An 18,077-nucleotide genomic window follows, 5' to 3' on the forward strand; every position below is an offset into this window, starting at 1 on the left:
TAAAATATATTGGAAATGTTGTTACACAAAGAACCATTACAGACTGCTAAATATAGGTGCAAACTTTTCTAATAACCAAGCTCCAACTCAAAGAACATTTAGACATGCATTTCATGTAATTGTGAAATATACAGATACACGGTTTCAAAAATAATTAAACAAGTTAAAGGAACAAGCATCAGTCAAAGACTGTAAAATTCAGGAGGCAATCTCTGTGGCACAGGCAGTCCGTCAGTCAAACTGCTGGTGGAGTTTTCCAGGGGGAGTATCACTAAGCACGTGCTCTGCTCAAAGGCTATTCCCATAATCACCATCAAGAGACAGGGCAGACGTCTTTTCACAAGAGTGGATGGGAATAAAAACTTTAAATTGATTTCTGCATTTGTCAATAAGTGCTGGCGTTTCCACACTTAAGAAGTAACGTGCCATCAACTGGAGTTAAGAAATCTAAGAAAAAGATGTTTTTTTGAGTAGAATCTATGCTGTGCCACTGTGTACCTGGGCCTCTCTCAGCTTGGGTGGGATCAGTGTCTACAACTGGAAATTCAGAGGACTTTTTGTCCAGAAACATGAAGGTTGCTTATTCAGTTTGCATGTATAAACATGAGAACATCCAAACTGCTTCCTTTCTGAATTAAGTCTAAATCTCTCCTTGCATATTTCTAACTTAGTAGGCAAATCCTTACTGTTTGTTTTTTGGTGTTTGTTGTTTTTTTTCCCTCATGTGATTTTCAGGGCTATCAGGAAGCTTCTAATTTGGAGCAGTTTGTGACTCGCTTTCTTTTGAAGGAAACACTGAACCAGCTTCAGTCCCTCCAGAGCTCCCTGGAGTGTGCCATGGAAACCACGGAGGAGCAGACTCGGCAGGAGAGGTGAGAAAACCTGTCCAGCTGCAGTGAAGGGGGTGAAGAGTCAGGTCACTGTGAACCTGCAAGGCCATTCTACATTTCACCCAGCAACCTGTTGTAGGGAGTAACAGCAGAAACAAGGATACACTTTTTGTTCCATATAGGAACTCACTAACAGTTTTCCTGAAATTGAATACAGACAGGTTCCAATCTGATCCTGTGGTCACTGCATGTAGAAGGACCTTTTTGTTACATCCTAGGCTTTGCTCCTTTGACTTCTTTTTAAATCCATTGACTAATATCAAATGCCTGACTGTCTCCTTGTTTATTTCTTCCAGCTTTATTTTATTATTTTTTTTCATTTCTGGTTGCACAACTGTCTGAATGTTAAGAGGAGAAATACTCAGGCTCTTGCTTGTTACAGCTTCTTCCTAGAACACAGGGTCATAATCTTGGCTAACATCTAACTCTATCCACTCTCAATCACCTGGGTAACTTATATCCATCAAGGGTTTAGCTGAATTTAATACCATGACCTCATAGGTGAGGGTTTGTAGGATCAAGGATCAAAACATTTTTGAAAGGTACTTGGCTTTATGGATTTGTTTTCCTTAGTATGGTATCGTTAAAGATGATGGGGAAAGTGAAATACAAACTCTAGTGTTTCATGAACAAATAAGATCTTAACATTTCATGTGTTTTAAAATGCATTGCTTTTTCATTCTTTCTTTTGGAAATGTTATTTTCTTGTTTGTTTTGCTGTTGGTTTTGAGCTCTCTGAAGTTCATGGAATAATACACTGGGGTTTTGTGCCAGCAGCTTGACCACAGGAATCAAGCAGGTTTTGAAAGGCTGAGTGTGCATTGAGTGTGCACAGTATCTATCTATCTATCTATTATTTATTTATACACACACCCGCACACCCCTACCTTCATTCATGCCTATGTCTTTCCAGGCTCACCAGACAACTGATCAGGAAGAAAGGAGTACTGAATGGCCTGTTCAGAGCTGGAGCCTAACTTAGATGCTCTTACATGCTCTGGAGTAATCACTGACGTCTTCTCTGACTTGCCTTTTAGGACAGACTCTAGAAATGCAGTCTAGAAAGACCATCTGAATGCCTCAGACTACACGGTTGGGTGTATAGAATGGGGTAATATGAACATCCCTTTTGCTGCCAGCTTTCCCGTCTGCGTTGACTGGTAGGGTATTGTGGAGACTTCCTTCTCTGGTGATATCAGTACAGTTGTCCAGAAGTATCCTCTTGGATGGGAATCTGGTTTATGGCTAAGAAAATGAGAGAGAGTTGTGATGCTGTTATGCCAAATACCATCTTCCCCATTTTTTGAGGTAGCAATGGAAAAGCCAAGCAAACTCAGTACTTTAACTACAGCTATTTTAGAGAAAATGAGTTAGTTCCTAGTGCAGATGCCCCAGTTCCTATGTAAAATCATCTTCAATTGTGTTTAACAACTCAGGGGCAAACTGTCCGAATCAAAATACCATCAAGACACTCCTAAAGTAATTTAAGAGTGCTTACAGTGGGGAACTGCCATGATTTGGCTTACTGTGAAGGGATCTTATGCTGCAGAAAATACCATCTTAAAACATCCCCTTAACATATTGTTTGAGCTTTTGGTGACCCTTCATTCTGTGCTTCAAGAGACCTGATAGCTTTCCAAAGCAGTGACCTGGGAATTATTTACCGAACTGTTTAGGCTACTGTCTAATATTCTTTGCAACCACTCATAGAACTAACTGTTTAAAAGTAACCATAGTCCTGGTCCTTCACTGCTCTCCAGCTGGATGATGATGGAGAACCATATAGAGACAGCCTTCAGTCCTCACACAAACTATCAAGCTTCAATGACTGTCATCATAGTACAAATTCGTCATTTCTGTATCTGCTATGTTTCAATACTAGTCCCAGAAACATACCTGCCTGCCATTCAATATTAACTAATTCTCATCAGTTTTCCTTCCTTATTAACATATGTATGTTGCTGTTTATCTTTTCAATCTTTAAGCTGAAGGGGCCAATGTTTAAGGTTCATATCTCACTTCTAGCTGTTCTTGTGACTCCAGTTCCTCTGCAGAGGTGCTACGAAACTCCTGTGAATAAAGAAACGGTGTGAATGGTTCCTTAGGTCAGGTCTGAACCACATCACGGACAGACACTGACCTCGAGCTTTGTCTCCCTAAAAGATATATTTACACCAGTTTAACCCTCCTATTTTTTTTTTTTTACTTCTCTACTAACTAGCAACCTAAACACAACTAATTAGTAATAGTGAAAATGTGGGAAAGAATTCAGTGGTCTCAATAGGTATTTCTCCTTTTTTAATTCAAAAGGGCACACTGAAGAACATTTTTTAAGAACAGAGAGGAGAGCTCCCTCCCACGTTTTACCTTATGAAGTCTCCTGTGTTTTTCTGCAGACAAGATCCAACAAAACCAGAAGTGCTCTCAATTCAATGGCCGGGAAAACGCTCAGCTCGAAGGCTTCAGAGGAACAACAGCTTGTCGCCAAATAGCCCTCATTTTAGCACAGGTATGGTATTTCACATTTTAAAGGTATTTAAAATACATGCATACATACACACATACAGAAAAAAATACATGTATCTTCCTCTCAAAAATTTAATTTAGACATGGTAACTAACTCGGATACTTTACTGACAGCAATCAGTCTTCAATTTAATACAGAAGTTATTATCTCACACTATAAGGAAAATAAACATGTACCCATAGATATGAACTGATAAAAAATACATACATAATTATGGGCCAAGCTGTGATACTGTCTTGGGGCTCTGTGTTGATTCAACATTTCTTAGGTAGTATTTGTAGTCTGCAGGTAAGCATGAAAAGGTGAAGGCTATAACTTTTACAGAACCAAGTTCTCTGTCATGACCTACAGCCCAGGTGAGGGGAATAAACAAGAAACAGAGAGGGAAAATATAAAACCTGAAAGAAAAAAATATTTAAGATGATACAAAAAAAAAAAGTTGAAACAGCATTTCTGCTTTGGAAAACATGAGAGGGTACTTTGGTAAATAGGATTCTCTGAGGCAGCAAAATTAAGCATGAGGCCGCAATGAAGACATCTCCAGGCTTAGTGATGTCTCCCAGAACCAAGGCATGAAGATGACCAAAGCACCAAAGTACATGATGAATCAATCTCACTTCTTGACCAGCCATGCAGATCTCACTGCTTGCAGCCATGTGCTTAGCTCTTCTTTTTTAACCCTGTTTTGAAGACCCTTCTGTCACACACATTCATGACTTGATTTCTGCCACTCACCATATGATGCTGTTCATTCAATGCAATGATGTAGGATAATGTCTTGTCCCTTGCTGTGAGTTGCCAGTGTTCATAACAAGGTCACACAGCCTTGTTGCTGCACTCCTAATGCACAGAGTTCAGAAGGAACCCAATCATGGGCGAGCGGTACCAAATCCATTTATTGTATTAAAGTAATTCTAAAGAGTGAACATCTTCCTCCACAGCTATTCTAAGAGCTGCCTACTTACCTAGACAAGATTTGTGTTTCTCGGCACATGGTCTTCCTCCTTACTGCCTGCTACCCACATGCACAGTAACACTGTAGGTGTGTATACACACCCAGCACTCAAGCCAGCATTTCTTTAGCCTTTGTACTTGTTCAGGTAAAGCCACACTCTTCCTCCTCTGCATATGACACCTGTGGTACATCCCCAGCATTAGGATTTCTTTGGTGACAACATAGTCCAAGTGTCACAAGAACTCTCAGCTGGAAAATGAGCAGATTAATGAACACATATATCAAAAGCATGTGTTGAAAAATCTTCAGTTTCTTCCTCTCTCCATAGAGCAATTACTTACGTACACGTTCACACTGTGGGTGATGCCAGGAACTACTCTCATAATGTACGTACTCGTTTCCTTGAGTACTGCCCTTTCCATCTGATTGATAGACAATTTTCTTGAGAGTTTAGAAAAGCAAAATTTTCAGGAGACTTCAGAGAGGCTCAGAAATGCTTGTGCCTTTGTAGAACATTTTCTAGCTTCACCTTTGCTATATGACATCAAGTCATTATACAGTCATGAATATGACTGCAGTAGAGATGGAGAGAGCTAGAAGTCTTCTGAAAAGGGGCATGTCCTATCCATACAGGGAGATGAGACACAGTGTCTTTAGTCTTTCCTCTGCTGCTGGATTGCATAGCTTGGGAGAAAAGTAAACGTAGGAAGGGTATTATGATGAAACATAATCAGTCTTGAGTTGGTCAAAATTTGCAGTCACCACAGGCAGAAATTACACATCTCAAAATGAAAATCTTATTCTAGAAAAACCTAGTGTAGGAAGAATCAATCCTAATAATCATATTGCGGCAATTCATCAAGCACCTAATAACACTGTTCTGTTGGAAAGGTAAAGAAGGATCTTTAGCTGCAAGGGACATCCAGTTACTGCTATTAAATCAGCTATAGAGTTTACTGCAAGATTATATCTGTAATTAGTGGAGGAACACATAAAACCCCCTAAAACAGCATATTGCAGATGACTGTAAAAAAGCTGAAAACCCCTCACAGTGCAAGTATAAAAACAGCTGTTGCAGCTAAATTAACCTTTTCTGGAGGAAGAGAAAGCCCCTTATTCCCAATGCATATGAGACATTCTATGATTATGCTAGGAGACTCCTTCAGGAATCCCTCAATATCGGGATTTCTCAACATGCCATGCCAGAAACCTAGATCATTTAGCTGTGCGTATACATCCAATTCTTTTCTGCTGTTCACAAGAATGTATTTTTTTTTTATTGGGAAGGAACATACATACTCAGCCTTTCAATAACCCTGGAATCCTGCTGGAAGCATCCTGTCAGGGCCCAAAGAACAGCAGCAGGCTGACCAGAGCAATGTCCGTGCAGCCAGGGCCCTACAGCAGGTCTGCTGCCTCTGCAGGAGGAAGTAAGATCCTATCACTTAAGCTGTATTGGCCATGCCAGGAGATTTTAAGACAGTCTTGGCTGCCTTTCTTTCACCTTGCTCTCGGAGGAAAGAGGAACTGCAGACAAGACACAGCACGTGGTCCCTCCATGGGATGCATTTGAAAGGAATTTGAAAGACAGGCTTGCTATGCAGTACAACAGCTGACTTACAGAAACGTTCACATAAAGAAGATTAAGAAAGGGCAAACTAAGAAAAATACTAAGACACGGAAAGCTTTAACATACCTGTCCCCAAGATGATTCTGCATTTTGAGCAGAAGGTGCTCAGGTTATGAGACAGTTCCATCTGCACAGGAAAGCATTCCTTTCTTCAGGTATCAGCATGATTTCAAAAGTACTGGCATTAATCTAGAATGTGGTTTTCATTCTGTATTGGGTTTCTATTGAATCTTAAAAAGAAAGAAAAAAATCATAGTCAGAATCAAGCTTTCCTTTAGTTACACCTAAATGAACATTGAACTAGTTGCAGCACAATCTTCAAGAAGCAAAATAAACGACAAGCTAAGCTAAACTTTTTATAATACAAATGAATACACCATTTTCCAGTATTTAATAACATTGCATAAACATTCATTATTTATATTTTCCAAAGGTTGGATTGAGGAAGATAGCCAGTGGATGACCCAGATAAACAGACTTCAAAAGCTGATTGACAGGCTGGAAAAGAAGGTGTGCATATCTTTTCACCTGTTCTCTCACTTTCAGTAAAGCAATCCTTAAATCACAAATGCTTTCAATGTCCAGTCACAGTCTTTCCAAACAGTAATGAGTGAAACTTCAGCATCACCTAAGACAGCTAATACTCATTAAATGCCTACAGTTTCCTTCCACCTTCTTTCCTATTTCATGAGCATCATGTTTTTTCCATGCTTCCCTTTCCCCTTCCCATCACCACAAATCCAACTTTTCATAAAGATCTGAAAAGTCACATTACTCAATTACTGAAGGATGTTATGGTATTTAGTTATGCTTGTTTTGGGAAGCATGGGACAAGCCTCCCTTTTTTAGGATCTAATTTTTTTCTCTCCTCCAAACTTTCCCACTAAAGCTTGACAGAAAGTCTTGTTTTCTCCTTTGCCATTCAGGAAATACTAATGTATAAAGGTTAAAACATTTTCCTAATAAGTACAGTTCAACCAAAAGCTGATGCAAACCCCACCATCCTGCCTGGGAGCCAGCTGCACCAGCTCCCAGAGCCCTGAGACCGCCTGCAGTTCCCACGCCAAAGCAGAGCCCTCCGGGAGTCCGACCAATGACTCATCTGATCCAACGATACCAAGGTTTCTCAGGACTTGTAAAAACCTGAGTAACATCTGTCTGTACAGAAAATATATATTTCTTTTTTTTTTTTTCAATCAGATTGATTGCTACCCTAGGTTTTAAAAATTGGTTTATGTCTGTGTCTGATTTATCTTATTTATTTTTTTTTTTTAAGAATAGCAGAGGAAAAAGTAAGGTTATAAATTCCTTTGTTGCTCTCTACATAAAGTGTCCCTATTGAAGGACAGACAAACAATTTCAGAGAGGTGCTGAGGCAGTGGCTGAATTCAGTGGACTTTGGGACCCAGGATATTTCTTCCTCCCTGGTCCACTAGTGGTGAGGTTTTAGGCTGAAGTGCTCTCGGACCCAGGAGTTGCTCCAGTCCCAGTGCGGCTGATGCTGCTCCTCCCTGCAGGTCACTGCTCACCAGTATTGAGGCTGTGCACATACTGCAAGGACATGGGCCCACACACACCAGCACGAGTGCTTTCACCAGCACCTGCAAACAGACAGGCAGGACTTGCAGAACCATGAACATACAACAACCTGATCCTATTCCTTCTTTCCAGCTGATCAGGATGGATGCTTCCCTGTGAACATTATCATGGGCTTTAGGTCTACCTAGTATTTGTGGCAGGACTCATGTCCCTTACCCAGGCTGTGTCTTAGACCTTGGGCCCCGGAAGACAAGCGTCCCCTCCTACTTTCCCACTAGTTTAACTTGAGTTCAGCAGCAAATTATACACACAGAAAATATGTAAGGGATTTAACAAGAAAACAGAATAAATGGTGGTGACCCAGCACAGGGCTGAGCATGACAAGCACACTGGCCTTTCTTTGCCATTGCTCCCTCCCAAATGAACAAACAACCCTTAATTACTTTTCCCCTTTGGCCCCAGTTTGGAACCAAAATTTGGTATTTCCGTTGTCTCAGCCTTATTACCAATTAGTTGCAGCACTGCTGGCCTTCAAGACTGTTCTCCAAAAGAAGCTCAGTACTCCCTTCGGTTATCCCTGAGGTCTGATAGTCTCTTTCATCACTTCTCCTTAACCAGCTGTGAAATTCGGCCATTTCTTGTGGCACTGTCTGTAACTTCTGTCAGCTTCTCACTCTGCTCCTTCCTATGCTCAGCAGTTCCTTATGGTCTGCTCTGTCCATTAAGCCTCTGGCCAGGGTATACCCATCTGCCTGCACACAACAGCTTCCTCCCAGAGGTCATTTCTGCATAAGAAAAGCAATTAAACAGCAGTTGCCACATTAATGACATTTTAGTAGCAACTTGATTTTTTCCAAATAGATATAAATAGGATTTTGAAATGTCAAAGTCCATCAAGAAATGTAACTGTCCTCTTTGGTCCAGCTTTATTCCCAGCTCTGCTCTGGAAACAGCAGCTCTCTGCCCTGCCACAGTTGCCTCCTGACATGGACTGATGCCAAAAGGAGTTCAAGGAAACGATATTTAAAAGAACGTTACTGAAAGAAGGAACCTGGCATGCAGCAATAATGCAACACAAACGTTACAGAGAGTAGCCAACCATTTTGTAGTAAATAAAACTTACAGCAGGGATTTATAAAATGATCAAATCTGCTACAGAGAGATGGAGAACCTCAGTGTGAAAAAGAGCTGTGCCAAAGGGAAACAGTGGCAGGACACAGACCTGTAATTATCTCCTTATTGATGTAAAACTTGATTAATAAAACATAGCAATTAGATAAACCTAGTTTTGCCAGTAGACAGCCTATATCCACCTTGGCCTATCTTTGCATCTGCGTAACTTTGTTATCTCATGGCCAGGCCTAACTGTAAGAGCTGTTAAATATCAGCCGTCTTTCGGCAGCTACTAAAACTCCTTTTTGACTTTGCCCTGAAACAGAATAGAAAGGATCAAGCAGTCATGCCAAAAGGCAAGTTCAGAAGCTACCACTCTCAGCTGCAGTGAGGCAGGACTGCAGAGGCATTTTAAAGCCCCAGCTCTGAGCTGCATCAGTTGTTATTTCCAGGCTTCACAATAACTGTCTGGCAGGATGGCAGGACCTCTGTTCTCCACACTGGGGGACTTCACTCATGCTCAACATTGAGTCAGCCAATGCACAAGACTCTTTCTGCACTGATAAGAACTATGTGCTAGTGGTCACATGCTCCAAGGTCATAGCAGGCTGGCTGTGTAGATTTACGACTTCTGTGTAGTCATGCCCTGTCTAATAACATAACATTGCTGAAGAACTACTGTAGATTATTTTTAACTTCTGGAGGGGGCCAACAAGTTATCCACCAGTGGTTCCTACTGGAAAACTACCCGGTGAAGGGTTGATTTAGTGTTGTCTAACTTGTCTGCCAACTTCTGTCAAAGGTGAATTTAGCCATAAATCAGTCTCCCAAGTCATCCTTTTTTTTCCCTCTCAAGTTCTAAATTTATATATACTGGGGAAAATAGAATTTTTTTCTTGCTACCTTAAGAGAAAGTTTGCAGTACAACATGAGTCATTCCTTTCCTCTTTTTTTCCATTCATTTCCCTAGAAAAAAATTACACTGAAAGTATAGAAGAATCGCAGGAACACACGTTTTCCCTCAGGGTTTTTATCTGCAGTGCCTGCACTGACCAATGAGCTATTAAAGCTGGGCATTTTTCCCTCCACACACACATTCATGCCTTTCTATGCACATTCAGCAGGAGAGGTACAGCGACACAGTCATTACTGTGTGACTGCTGCTTCCCTCCTGCCTTTATGTGCCCCTTGCCGCTGGTGGAGGTCCCCTCCTTCATTTGAATTCTACCTGCACACCTCTGTGTTGGCTTTTCAGCAAGTACAGTATTTGTGCTGCTACCTGAGGTTAATCAATCCTCACCCAGCTGGAAGCGGAAGAAAATTTTTTATCTTTGTTACACAAGAATTGCATGCAGTAAGAAGTGAAGCACCACTAACAAAGGGTGCATTTTGCTCCAGCTGCTTATTGCGAATCAGTCTGCCTTTTTTCAGGCACATGGGTATTTTTCAGAATATATGGACATTTTTCAGAATGTCCATATGGCAGTGGGTTAGAAGGTACTGCATGTGCCTAGCATGTAAAGGATAATTTCTTGTGCATTACTAGATGGCACTTGCATGAATCACTGATTCACGAAGTGCGCATCCAGTCTGCATGCCAAACAAGCATACTGCTGCTCACAGATGCATCTGTTTGCTGCTGCCCAGCCTGTCCTCAGAAGAAAGTGCAACAGCTGAGAAACCTGACTCAGAGCATGATGCACATCTTTTGCAATGCTAGAAAACTCTTGCAACCATACCCACTCACACGACGCCCCCTGTAGAGAAGTTTCTTCTGCATCGTTTTATGATTGCAGAATAGTAGCTGACAGTTCATTTCAAATTACCATTCTTGCTTATGTCCATAGTCCATGTGACAATTTGAGAAAGTATCTGTCTTTTCTCAATTAAGTCCAATATACACTTCTGAAAAAGCAGATGTGTTAGAAATGAAAATGCTGCTCAGCATTCTAAATCAAACTTTATCTAACAGCCTGGGTTGGGTTTAACCCACTGAAGCATACAAGATTTTGCAAACAATGCTTGTGTTTGACATAGCTAATAAAGAAGGGATTTAATCACAACTTCTGGAGATAAAATGGAATCTAGCTATAGGAATAGTTCTTTTAAGAGGTAAGAGCTGTAGTATTGCCTCTTATATTTCTATTTTCTTTTCAACTGCCTCAAAGGACCTAAAGCTTGAGCCATTCGAAGAGGAAGTTTTGGAAGAAAATGCAAAATCTGTAAGTGCTTTTCAAGATAATGATTTTGACATTTGATTCTGAATGCCAAGTATTAAGACAGCAATCTCACGTGGCCTCTTTTGTTAAAAAAATGAGTTAAAAAAGCACCATCCTCACTTTTTCCAGTGATAAGAATCCATTTTAGTTAGCAGCATACATTGTGCAAGAGGCAACAAAATAAAACTTAGAATGTGTGGGCAAAACTTTTATATTAATTTTTGCATTGTTTTCTAAGGATACAATGAGCCAAAACCTCAACTCACATAAGGAGGAAAAGGTGTCATTCATAAGATTTACCAAATTTGGCAGAAGTGTTTATGGAGTGGTAGCTTCTCTGCTCCTGATCATCTAACGCTACATGTATGCTTTAAATCAGTTGTACAGCCTTCCTGCCTGCCTGCGTTCCTCCCAAACTGCTACTGGAAACCTGATCAGGAAAGATGGGAGAGCATCTAGTACTAAGCAATCATCAACATTACAACTTACAAAACCAAAATCATAACCAGAAATAAATTGTTAAGTAAGTTTATGTCCCAAGATCAAGCTATGTTTTTCAAATACCACAGCACTCCTAAATTTGGGGCTTTGCACCTAGCAAAAATGCAAATCAAATAAACATGAAAAAATAAACAAAACAGATGATCCATCAAATTCCTTATTTCATCACAGGAGTTGAATTAGATTTCTTCTTGTTTTCGATAAGTTTATACAATATTGCTAGACAGGCTGCTTATGACAAGAGGGATAATCCATGAGATAACAGCATCAATAATCAAGGCAGAAACAAGTCAAAAACCTGTATAAGAGATTAAGTATTAATAAAGAAGCACATGGTGTTACTTTAAATATTGCATTAGTAAACTGACAAGCTTCAATAGATGAATCAATATGTAAATTACTTAAAATAGCTAAATTTTAATCATAATAATTGATGATAATACATCTTCTGTACTTCTGAGTGTTTCCATAGTCCTGCTTATAAAGATTGTTCATTTTTTGCAGAAAGGTGGAGGAAAAATACCCCTCTCTGTTCAACATTTAACATGGGCTACCTTAGGCATCTCATTCAGGTGTTAAGTCGGAGCTTTGAAAAGTCAAAGCTATGAGAGCACCTCAATAAAAGTAATGGAGCATCCAGTGCAATCTTACCTCAGACCTCATACCTGCTTGCATACAGATCCGTCCAAGGAAACACACTGACTTTATTATTGAACATTTCAAAGATGAACATCTGACCACACTCTTCTGAAAAGACTCTGTCACACAGGCTTCAGACAACTCTCACTTTCTCACCCTAGGGTGGGCACTCACTTTGGGTGTTTCATTCTGTGCCTCAGCCTGCCTAACATAAAAGCCACACTTGAGCACTTCCACTTCTCCACTCCAGAGCACTAAACCAGGGACTGCAAACTTCAGAGGAACTTCTGTGGGTTTTCTTTGATGACTGTGTTTCTTATTTTTTTATGATAGACTTTTCTGAGTTTAAAGTACAAGGAATTCAGAGAATAATGCGGTAGTAACGGTCATGTTTTTGTATCAGCACATAATGATTGTTCAACGTCAAATGTCTGTGATAGAAGAAGAAATTGAGGAATTCCAGCTTGCTCTGAAGCAGTACGTGGAATCTGCTTCTACTCAGGGTGGCTGCTTGCAGTAAGTACAATGTAACTGTCATTGGGCTGAAAGGAAGGAACATGGTCAGATTTCTTGAACAACTGTTCAGTGGAGCTGAATTATTTATGAAGGGAGAACGTGTAATATCTTTTTTCCTGGCTGGTTATGCATGTGCGCAAGACAGAGCTTTGGGGGTTGGAACTAGATGGTCTTCAAGGTCCCTCACAACCCAAACCATTCTCTGATTCTTTGAAAACCAGAAAGAGATGTCAAAGTATCCATGCAGCCTTCTAAGTAGTATCACAAAATGACAATACAGGCTATCCCAAAGATGCTAAACAATCCTTCAAGGCTTCTCAGCTCTGCAGGTCATCAGTTCACAGTTTCCAGAAGCTCCTAGGGAAAACTTATTTGCCATCTTTCATTTGTGCTCACCTGGCAAGTGAGAAACTTACCAACTTGTTTGCTACTTCTCTACTTTCAGAATCTTCCCTTTAGGTTGTAATTTCAAAATTTTCTTTCATAATAAAATGGGAAATTTTCAATGAAATGTTCTATTTCTCCTTTGCTCCTTTTAGAATTAAATATTAGAATGGAATTAAGAATAAAGTCTAGTGACTCACCACTGTACTGAATTTCTTAATTTAACCTATTGGAGACAGCTACCACCACACACACTACAGACCACTATGAAATAGATATTTTTATAGTGGCTACACAATCAAGGAACTTCCTATACATTCAAAGGCTGCCTATCGCATCCCTAATTTATTTGCCTTGCTGCTCTGAGATCATCACACTTAGGATGGTATCAGTTCACACCGACCAGAAAAAGTAAGTTAAGCTGGACGATGAAAGTGACCTTTTTGCAGCGGTTCACTTGTAGAGGCAGACTGATGAGGAAAATAAAATCTTCTTGTGGGCCAAGAGCTGGAAAAAAACAAAAATAATTCCCCCAGCCCCCTTCCAAAACGGAACATCCGGCAGAACACTGTAGTGGCTGCCAACTTGTCAGGGGGGAGAGCTTACATGACACCAGAATGGAGTTTAACAAATGATGGGGAAAAGTTACTCGTCCCAAGTTTACAGGGCTTTGGTAAGTCTGTAATGCCACCTACCGGTTGGTTTTTACTGTAGCTGTTTATGACATCGATGTTTTTTCCAACAGTTCTTGATATTGCTGCAATTTTACAATGTACTTTCACATACATCACCAATAAATAATATAACTTACTGCTTATTCGAGTGTGAAATATAATCTGAGACCAGTTTGCGAGCACATCAGTAGTAAGATCAGCAGTCTCACACTTGGGCACTTGAGAGAGACCTATATATACCTTTTGTGCTATATGTACATCTAAACACCAATTTAAGTACCTACATGCATAAGAACCCTACATGCTGTAAAGCTTTTATGCTTAGGATAATAAGCAGGATGACTCCGTGTAGAAGATCAGTAGATATTCTGTGGGTCTCTTTTCACCCATGATAAATCATTACCTGAATATCATAAGAACAAGTAAATCGTACCCGAAAGTATTATTTTAAAAGTGGGCCTGCACACATCAGCCTATCTGGCTTTACAGTCCATTATATATTTGCTTTCAAAGCACCTAAACTGCCACTTTGATTGATCTCTAATAAAAAAGGATGAATTCTCAGTGTAATTCTACACTGAAACAGTGCAAGTTACTCTGTAAACTTACTTGAACTGTTCTCTATGCGCAGTATGCTGTATTAGCTGATTTTCCCTGAATCACAGTTGTTTGATTAATTTTCTGTATTACTGATTAGCATTTATTTAGATAAACTATAGCATTGGAGAAATACGGGAAGTTTCATAAATGAGTCCATCATAAGTGTAGTAATTTAAATTAAAAAAAAAAAAATTAAAATATACAAGAGGTTGTTTTAAACAGCTTCAGATAATTTGCAGTATGTGATCACATGTTTGTTAAATTTATTACTTGGGTTGTTTTTGGTTTTAGTTTGGTTCTTTTTCAAAAATCACTGCATTTGGTCCTACTCATAAGCACTTTGGAATAAGATGTGTATGTCCAATAACATTGTCGTCTTCTATTAAATTAGTTCTATCCTACAATTCTTAGTGTTTCCATACAGAAGCTTCCAAGTGATTCCCGCTTCATTATTTATGAGTTCTGGGAGAACAGCAATGCCTGGAATAGGTAAGTTTTGCGGTTCTGGTTTGTTTGGGGTTCTCTTTGTAATACAGAAAGTTTTGAAGGTTAGAAAGCAGTAGTAGAAAGACTGAATACAAAACACTTTAAATACTGCTAACCAATCTCTTACTAAATATATCACAATTAATACTTCAGAGCAATACTTCAATTGCTATAGCCTAAAATATACTGAAACATATAAATAAAAACGTCAGAAAGACAAAGCTAATTTGAACAGAATAGAGTAAGTCTGAAAGTGGATAGATAAAGGTATGGCATCAGACGGGTATTAGTTCATCAGTTTAATAATGAAATATCACTTTAATAATGAAAGAAACAAAAGAAGCCAACAAGTGAGACAGGAGGTGTGCCATCGAGCAACACGCTTAAGCATGCAAGCAGTCATGGGTAGCTCTCCCAAAGCTTCCCAAATCCACATCACAAAAATCCATCTGACAGATTTCGAGAATCTCTCTTTTGGGCCCAAAATAGAAGTTATAATGATTAAGTCCTACTAGCTGAATTCTAGCCTGCAGCAGGCATACGACTAAAAAACTTGAGCAGAGACAAAAAGATTTTCCTTAACTACATTTACTGTTAAAAAAACAAACCAACCCTATGATCCCAAATCTGTAGACAAAAAAAGACAGAAACCATTCTGAAGGAAGATTAAGTCCCTTGAAGCTTAGTTGCTTTCCTTTTGAACAAAACCCCAGTTGAAAGGTTACTTTCGCAAAGACTGACAGAAGTAACAGACATCAACACTATACTGGGTCACAACCAAGAAATGAGCATCAGAGTAACAGTTAACTATACAGAAGAAAACCTGTGTTTAATATAACATGCAAGCACTTCACAGATTATCTGGTCCCCTCCCCCACTATCATCACCTGATTTTTGAAGCACAAAATCTTTGTTACAGCATTAATTTTAAAAATTCTAATGCTCATGGGAAAAAAAATAGGCCCTTTAAAAAACTTGATATATTCTTATTTTTCACAATTATTTAGCCACCTCCAAATGAGTTACAGCAAGACATTCCAAAGAAGTAACGTGGACTTCTTGGAAACCCCAGAGCTCATCACAACAATGCTAGTCCCTGGTAAATATCTATTTTTCACATTATTTTGTTTGTCCATGTGAAGAGTTCTGCTATATTAGTGTGTTCCACATGCAAGACCACTGCATAATATCACCCTTAGTCAGATCTTCTTTGGTAAAGTATGGAGGAGAAAGGAACTCCAAGTGGTTTTATTTCAAGCACAGAAATGTAAAATGCATCAGCAAGAATAAGACTCACAATACTTTATTTTATATGGTGTAAAGTTATGCTAGCATATACTATTTAATAAAATATCTAGAATAAACAATACTACTTGTGATTAGTAAAAATAGACCCCATTTAAGATTTTCAGGCAAAAAACCTGCTTTCTGATGAAGGCTTCAACTTAATCATACTTACATTGACCAAAGGGAGCCGTAATTATTAATAATTTATATTTACTAACCAATTTATTGTACATACTTCCTGCTATGTTAAAAAAAAACAAAAAACAAAAAAACAACCTACTTTGAAAAAGCAAGGTCTTAAAGATTCCAAATTATTATTTCTAATACAAACAAATGAGCATGCAACATCTTTCTCCTAGAAATGATAGTTGAAAGAGACAGTGCAGGATGAAGCAAAGCAAGCATCAGTCCCATATCTGCAGCAGGATGGCAAATTTTTTGTCTTGGGGAACACAGATCTATTGCAATGAAACCCGGGTTTCCCCTATGTCTGAGTACAGACTAAATTTAGAACGATTAAACCCCACCTAGTAGTAAAAAACCCTACATAGTCCCGTACCTGGGGTTTCTATTTAAAAGAAAACAGCCAAGACATTTTCAGACCTCTTGAGCCTGATTTGGACACACAATTACATGCCAGGGTTTCCTGCAGTACCAGGAGACTGCACTTAATGAACCAAGAATCTGCTCAAATCTTGCCTCTTATTGGGAAATTTCTGGATTTAAGATAAACTTGGCTGTAGGAAACAATGCAGCCTTTTCCCCAGCTTGTGTCCAAAAGCTAGACTGTGTATGCCCCAGGAGCATTCCGGGGTGATTTACTCACAGCTAATGTACAATTAACATAACATAAAATATAATCATAACTTTAAAATGCCTAAATATACAAGTGTCTGAAATTGGATTCAAAACACTTGTTAAAGCATCAGCTCTGCTTGCTAACAAGGGTTTCAGTCTGCAGCACTCCATCGTGGCAGACATTTCTCACTGTGCTCTCCTTGCAGGGAGGTGGTGTGGTGGGGCAATGGGAAATAATGCATTCACAGTTATTTTTGCAATATTATAGATTATCTACAATTTAGAAATCTGTGCAGAGATTTGCACTTTTGTTTCAAGGGAAGTACTTCCCATGTCTGACCTATACAAATCATACTGGTATTTGAAAGACAGAAAATTTTCTTGAAAAAAAAAAAATCATGGCTGCAATCCTACCAGTATACTTTATGAAGTTTTAGACGCCACTGTAAAATCAGGAAAAAAACCAACCAAACAAAAACAAGCTGCCTGCAACTAGCACATAGATAGGCTCTGTCTTAAAAACAAATCTACCCTAGCTCAGACACATTCACACTTTTTTACACATCTGGGTAACACAAGAACTTAATTCTAAATTGTAATCTGAATCTGATTCAATCAAAGATTACAACCCATGAGTCCTTACTCTGCCAATTAATTAAAACTGAGAAGGACACACTTATTATGTGTCCAGGAATGACTCAGGAAGACAGGAGTTTTCAAGACTGTTAGATCCAATATTATCCTGAAGTAAATACATTTACCATCAGTTAACAGGAACCACAACCTATTACAATCACTTGCACACCTCTTAACCGACCAAGTTGCTTCAGGCCAATCTACCAGGGTGGCATCAATCACTGTTACTCTTTAATGAATACCTAATGTTTATATAAGATCTGGACTTAAGGGCACTAGAGAACCTTTTGATGAAAAAACCAAAAGCATGGGGAAAACTGTTGAACACTTACACTATAATCCATTAAATAAACCGTTAAATTGGAAATTTTTTTTGCCAAAATTCATTAATCCACTGATGAGTCAGAGACTACTAGGCTTTCATAGCCCAAATTCAGGTAAGATTCTTCAGTATATTCTCAACATTCTTCTTAAAAGATAACATTTTTCATAAAAATACCATAAATTGAAGGATTTATGGACACATTCACAGAAACAAGTTGTGTTAACGAATTTAATCCCCAAACTGTGTAATGCGAAACCTAGTGAGCCTAGAACACCACTCTGCTAAGGGGACTTGGTATCTCAGATAAGTCACGATTCCTTTCCTTCTTTTGGGTTTCTCTCTATAAACCTTGTAGGTA

At 39.1% G+C, this 18,077-nt stretch overlaps 1 protein-coding gene across 2 annotated transcripts in view; it reads left to right on the forward strand.

The window, feature by feature from the left end:
• NECAB1 (N-terminal EF-hand calcium binding protein 1) overlaps nucleotides 1-18,077 on the forward strand; it is a 66,392-nt gene that overhangs the window by 47,301 nt on the left and 1,014 nt on the right. For both annotated transcript variants that reach the window (XM_040588758.1, XM_040588759.1), the window contains 7 exons: nucleotides 736-872; nucleotides 3,287-3,399; nucleotides 6,436-6,512; nucleotides 10,823-10,876; nucleotides 12,417-12,529; nucleotides 14,599-14,676; nucleotides 15,681-15,772. In XM_040588758.1, the coding sequence (XP_040444692.1) occupies nucleotides 736-872; nucleotides 3,287-3,399; nucleotides 6,436-6,512; nucleotides 10,823-10,876; nucleotides 12,417-12,529; nucleotides 14,599-14,676; nucleotides 15,681-15,772 (664 nt within the window). The remainder of the gene's footprint in view (nucleotides 1-735; nucleotides 873-3,286; nucleotides 3,400-6,435; nucleotides 6,513-10,822; nucleotides 10,877-12,416; nucleotides 12,530-14,598; nucleotides 14,677-15,680; nucleotides 15,773-18,077) is intronic.

The sequence above is a fragment of the Falco naumanni genome, chromosome 3 (assembly GCF_017639655.2).
Source record: "Falco naumanni isolate bFalNau1 chromosome 3, bFalNau1.pat, whole genome shotgun sequence".
NCBI lineage: Eukaryota > Metazoa > Chordata > Aves > Falconiformes > Falconidae > Falco > Falco naumanni.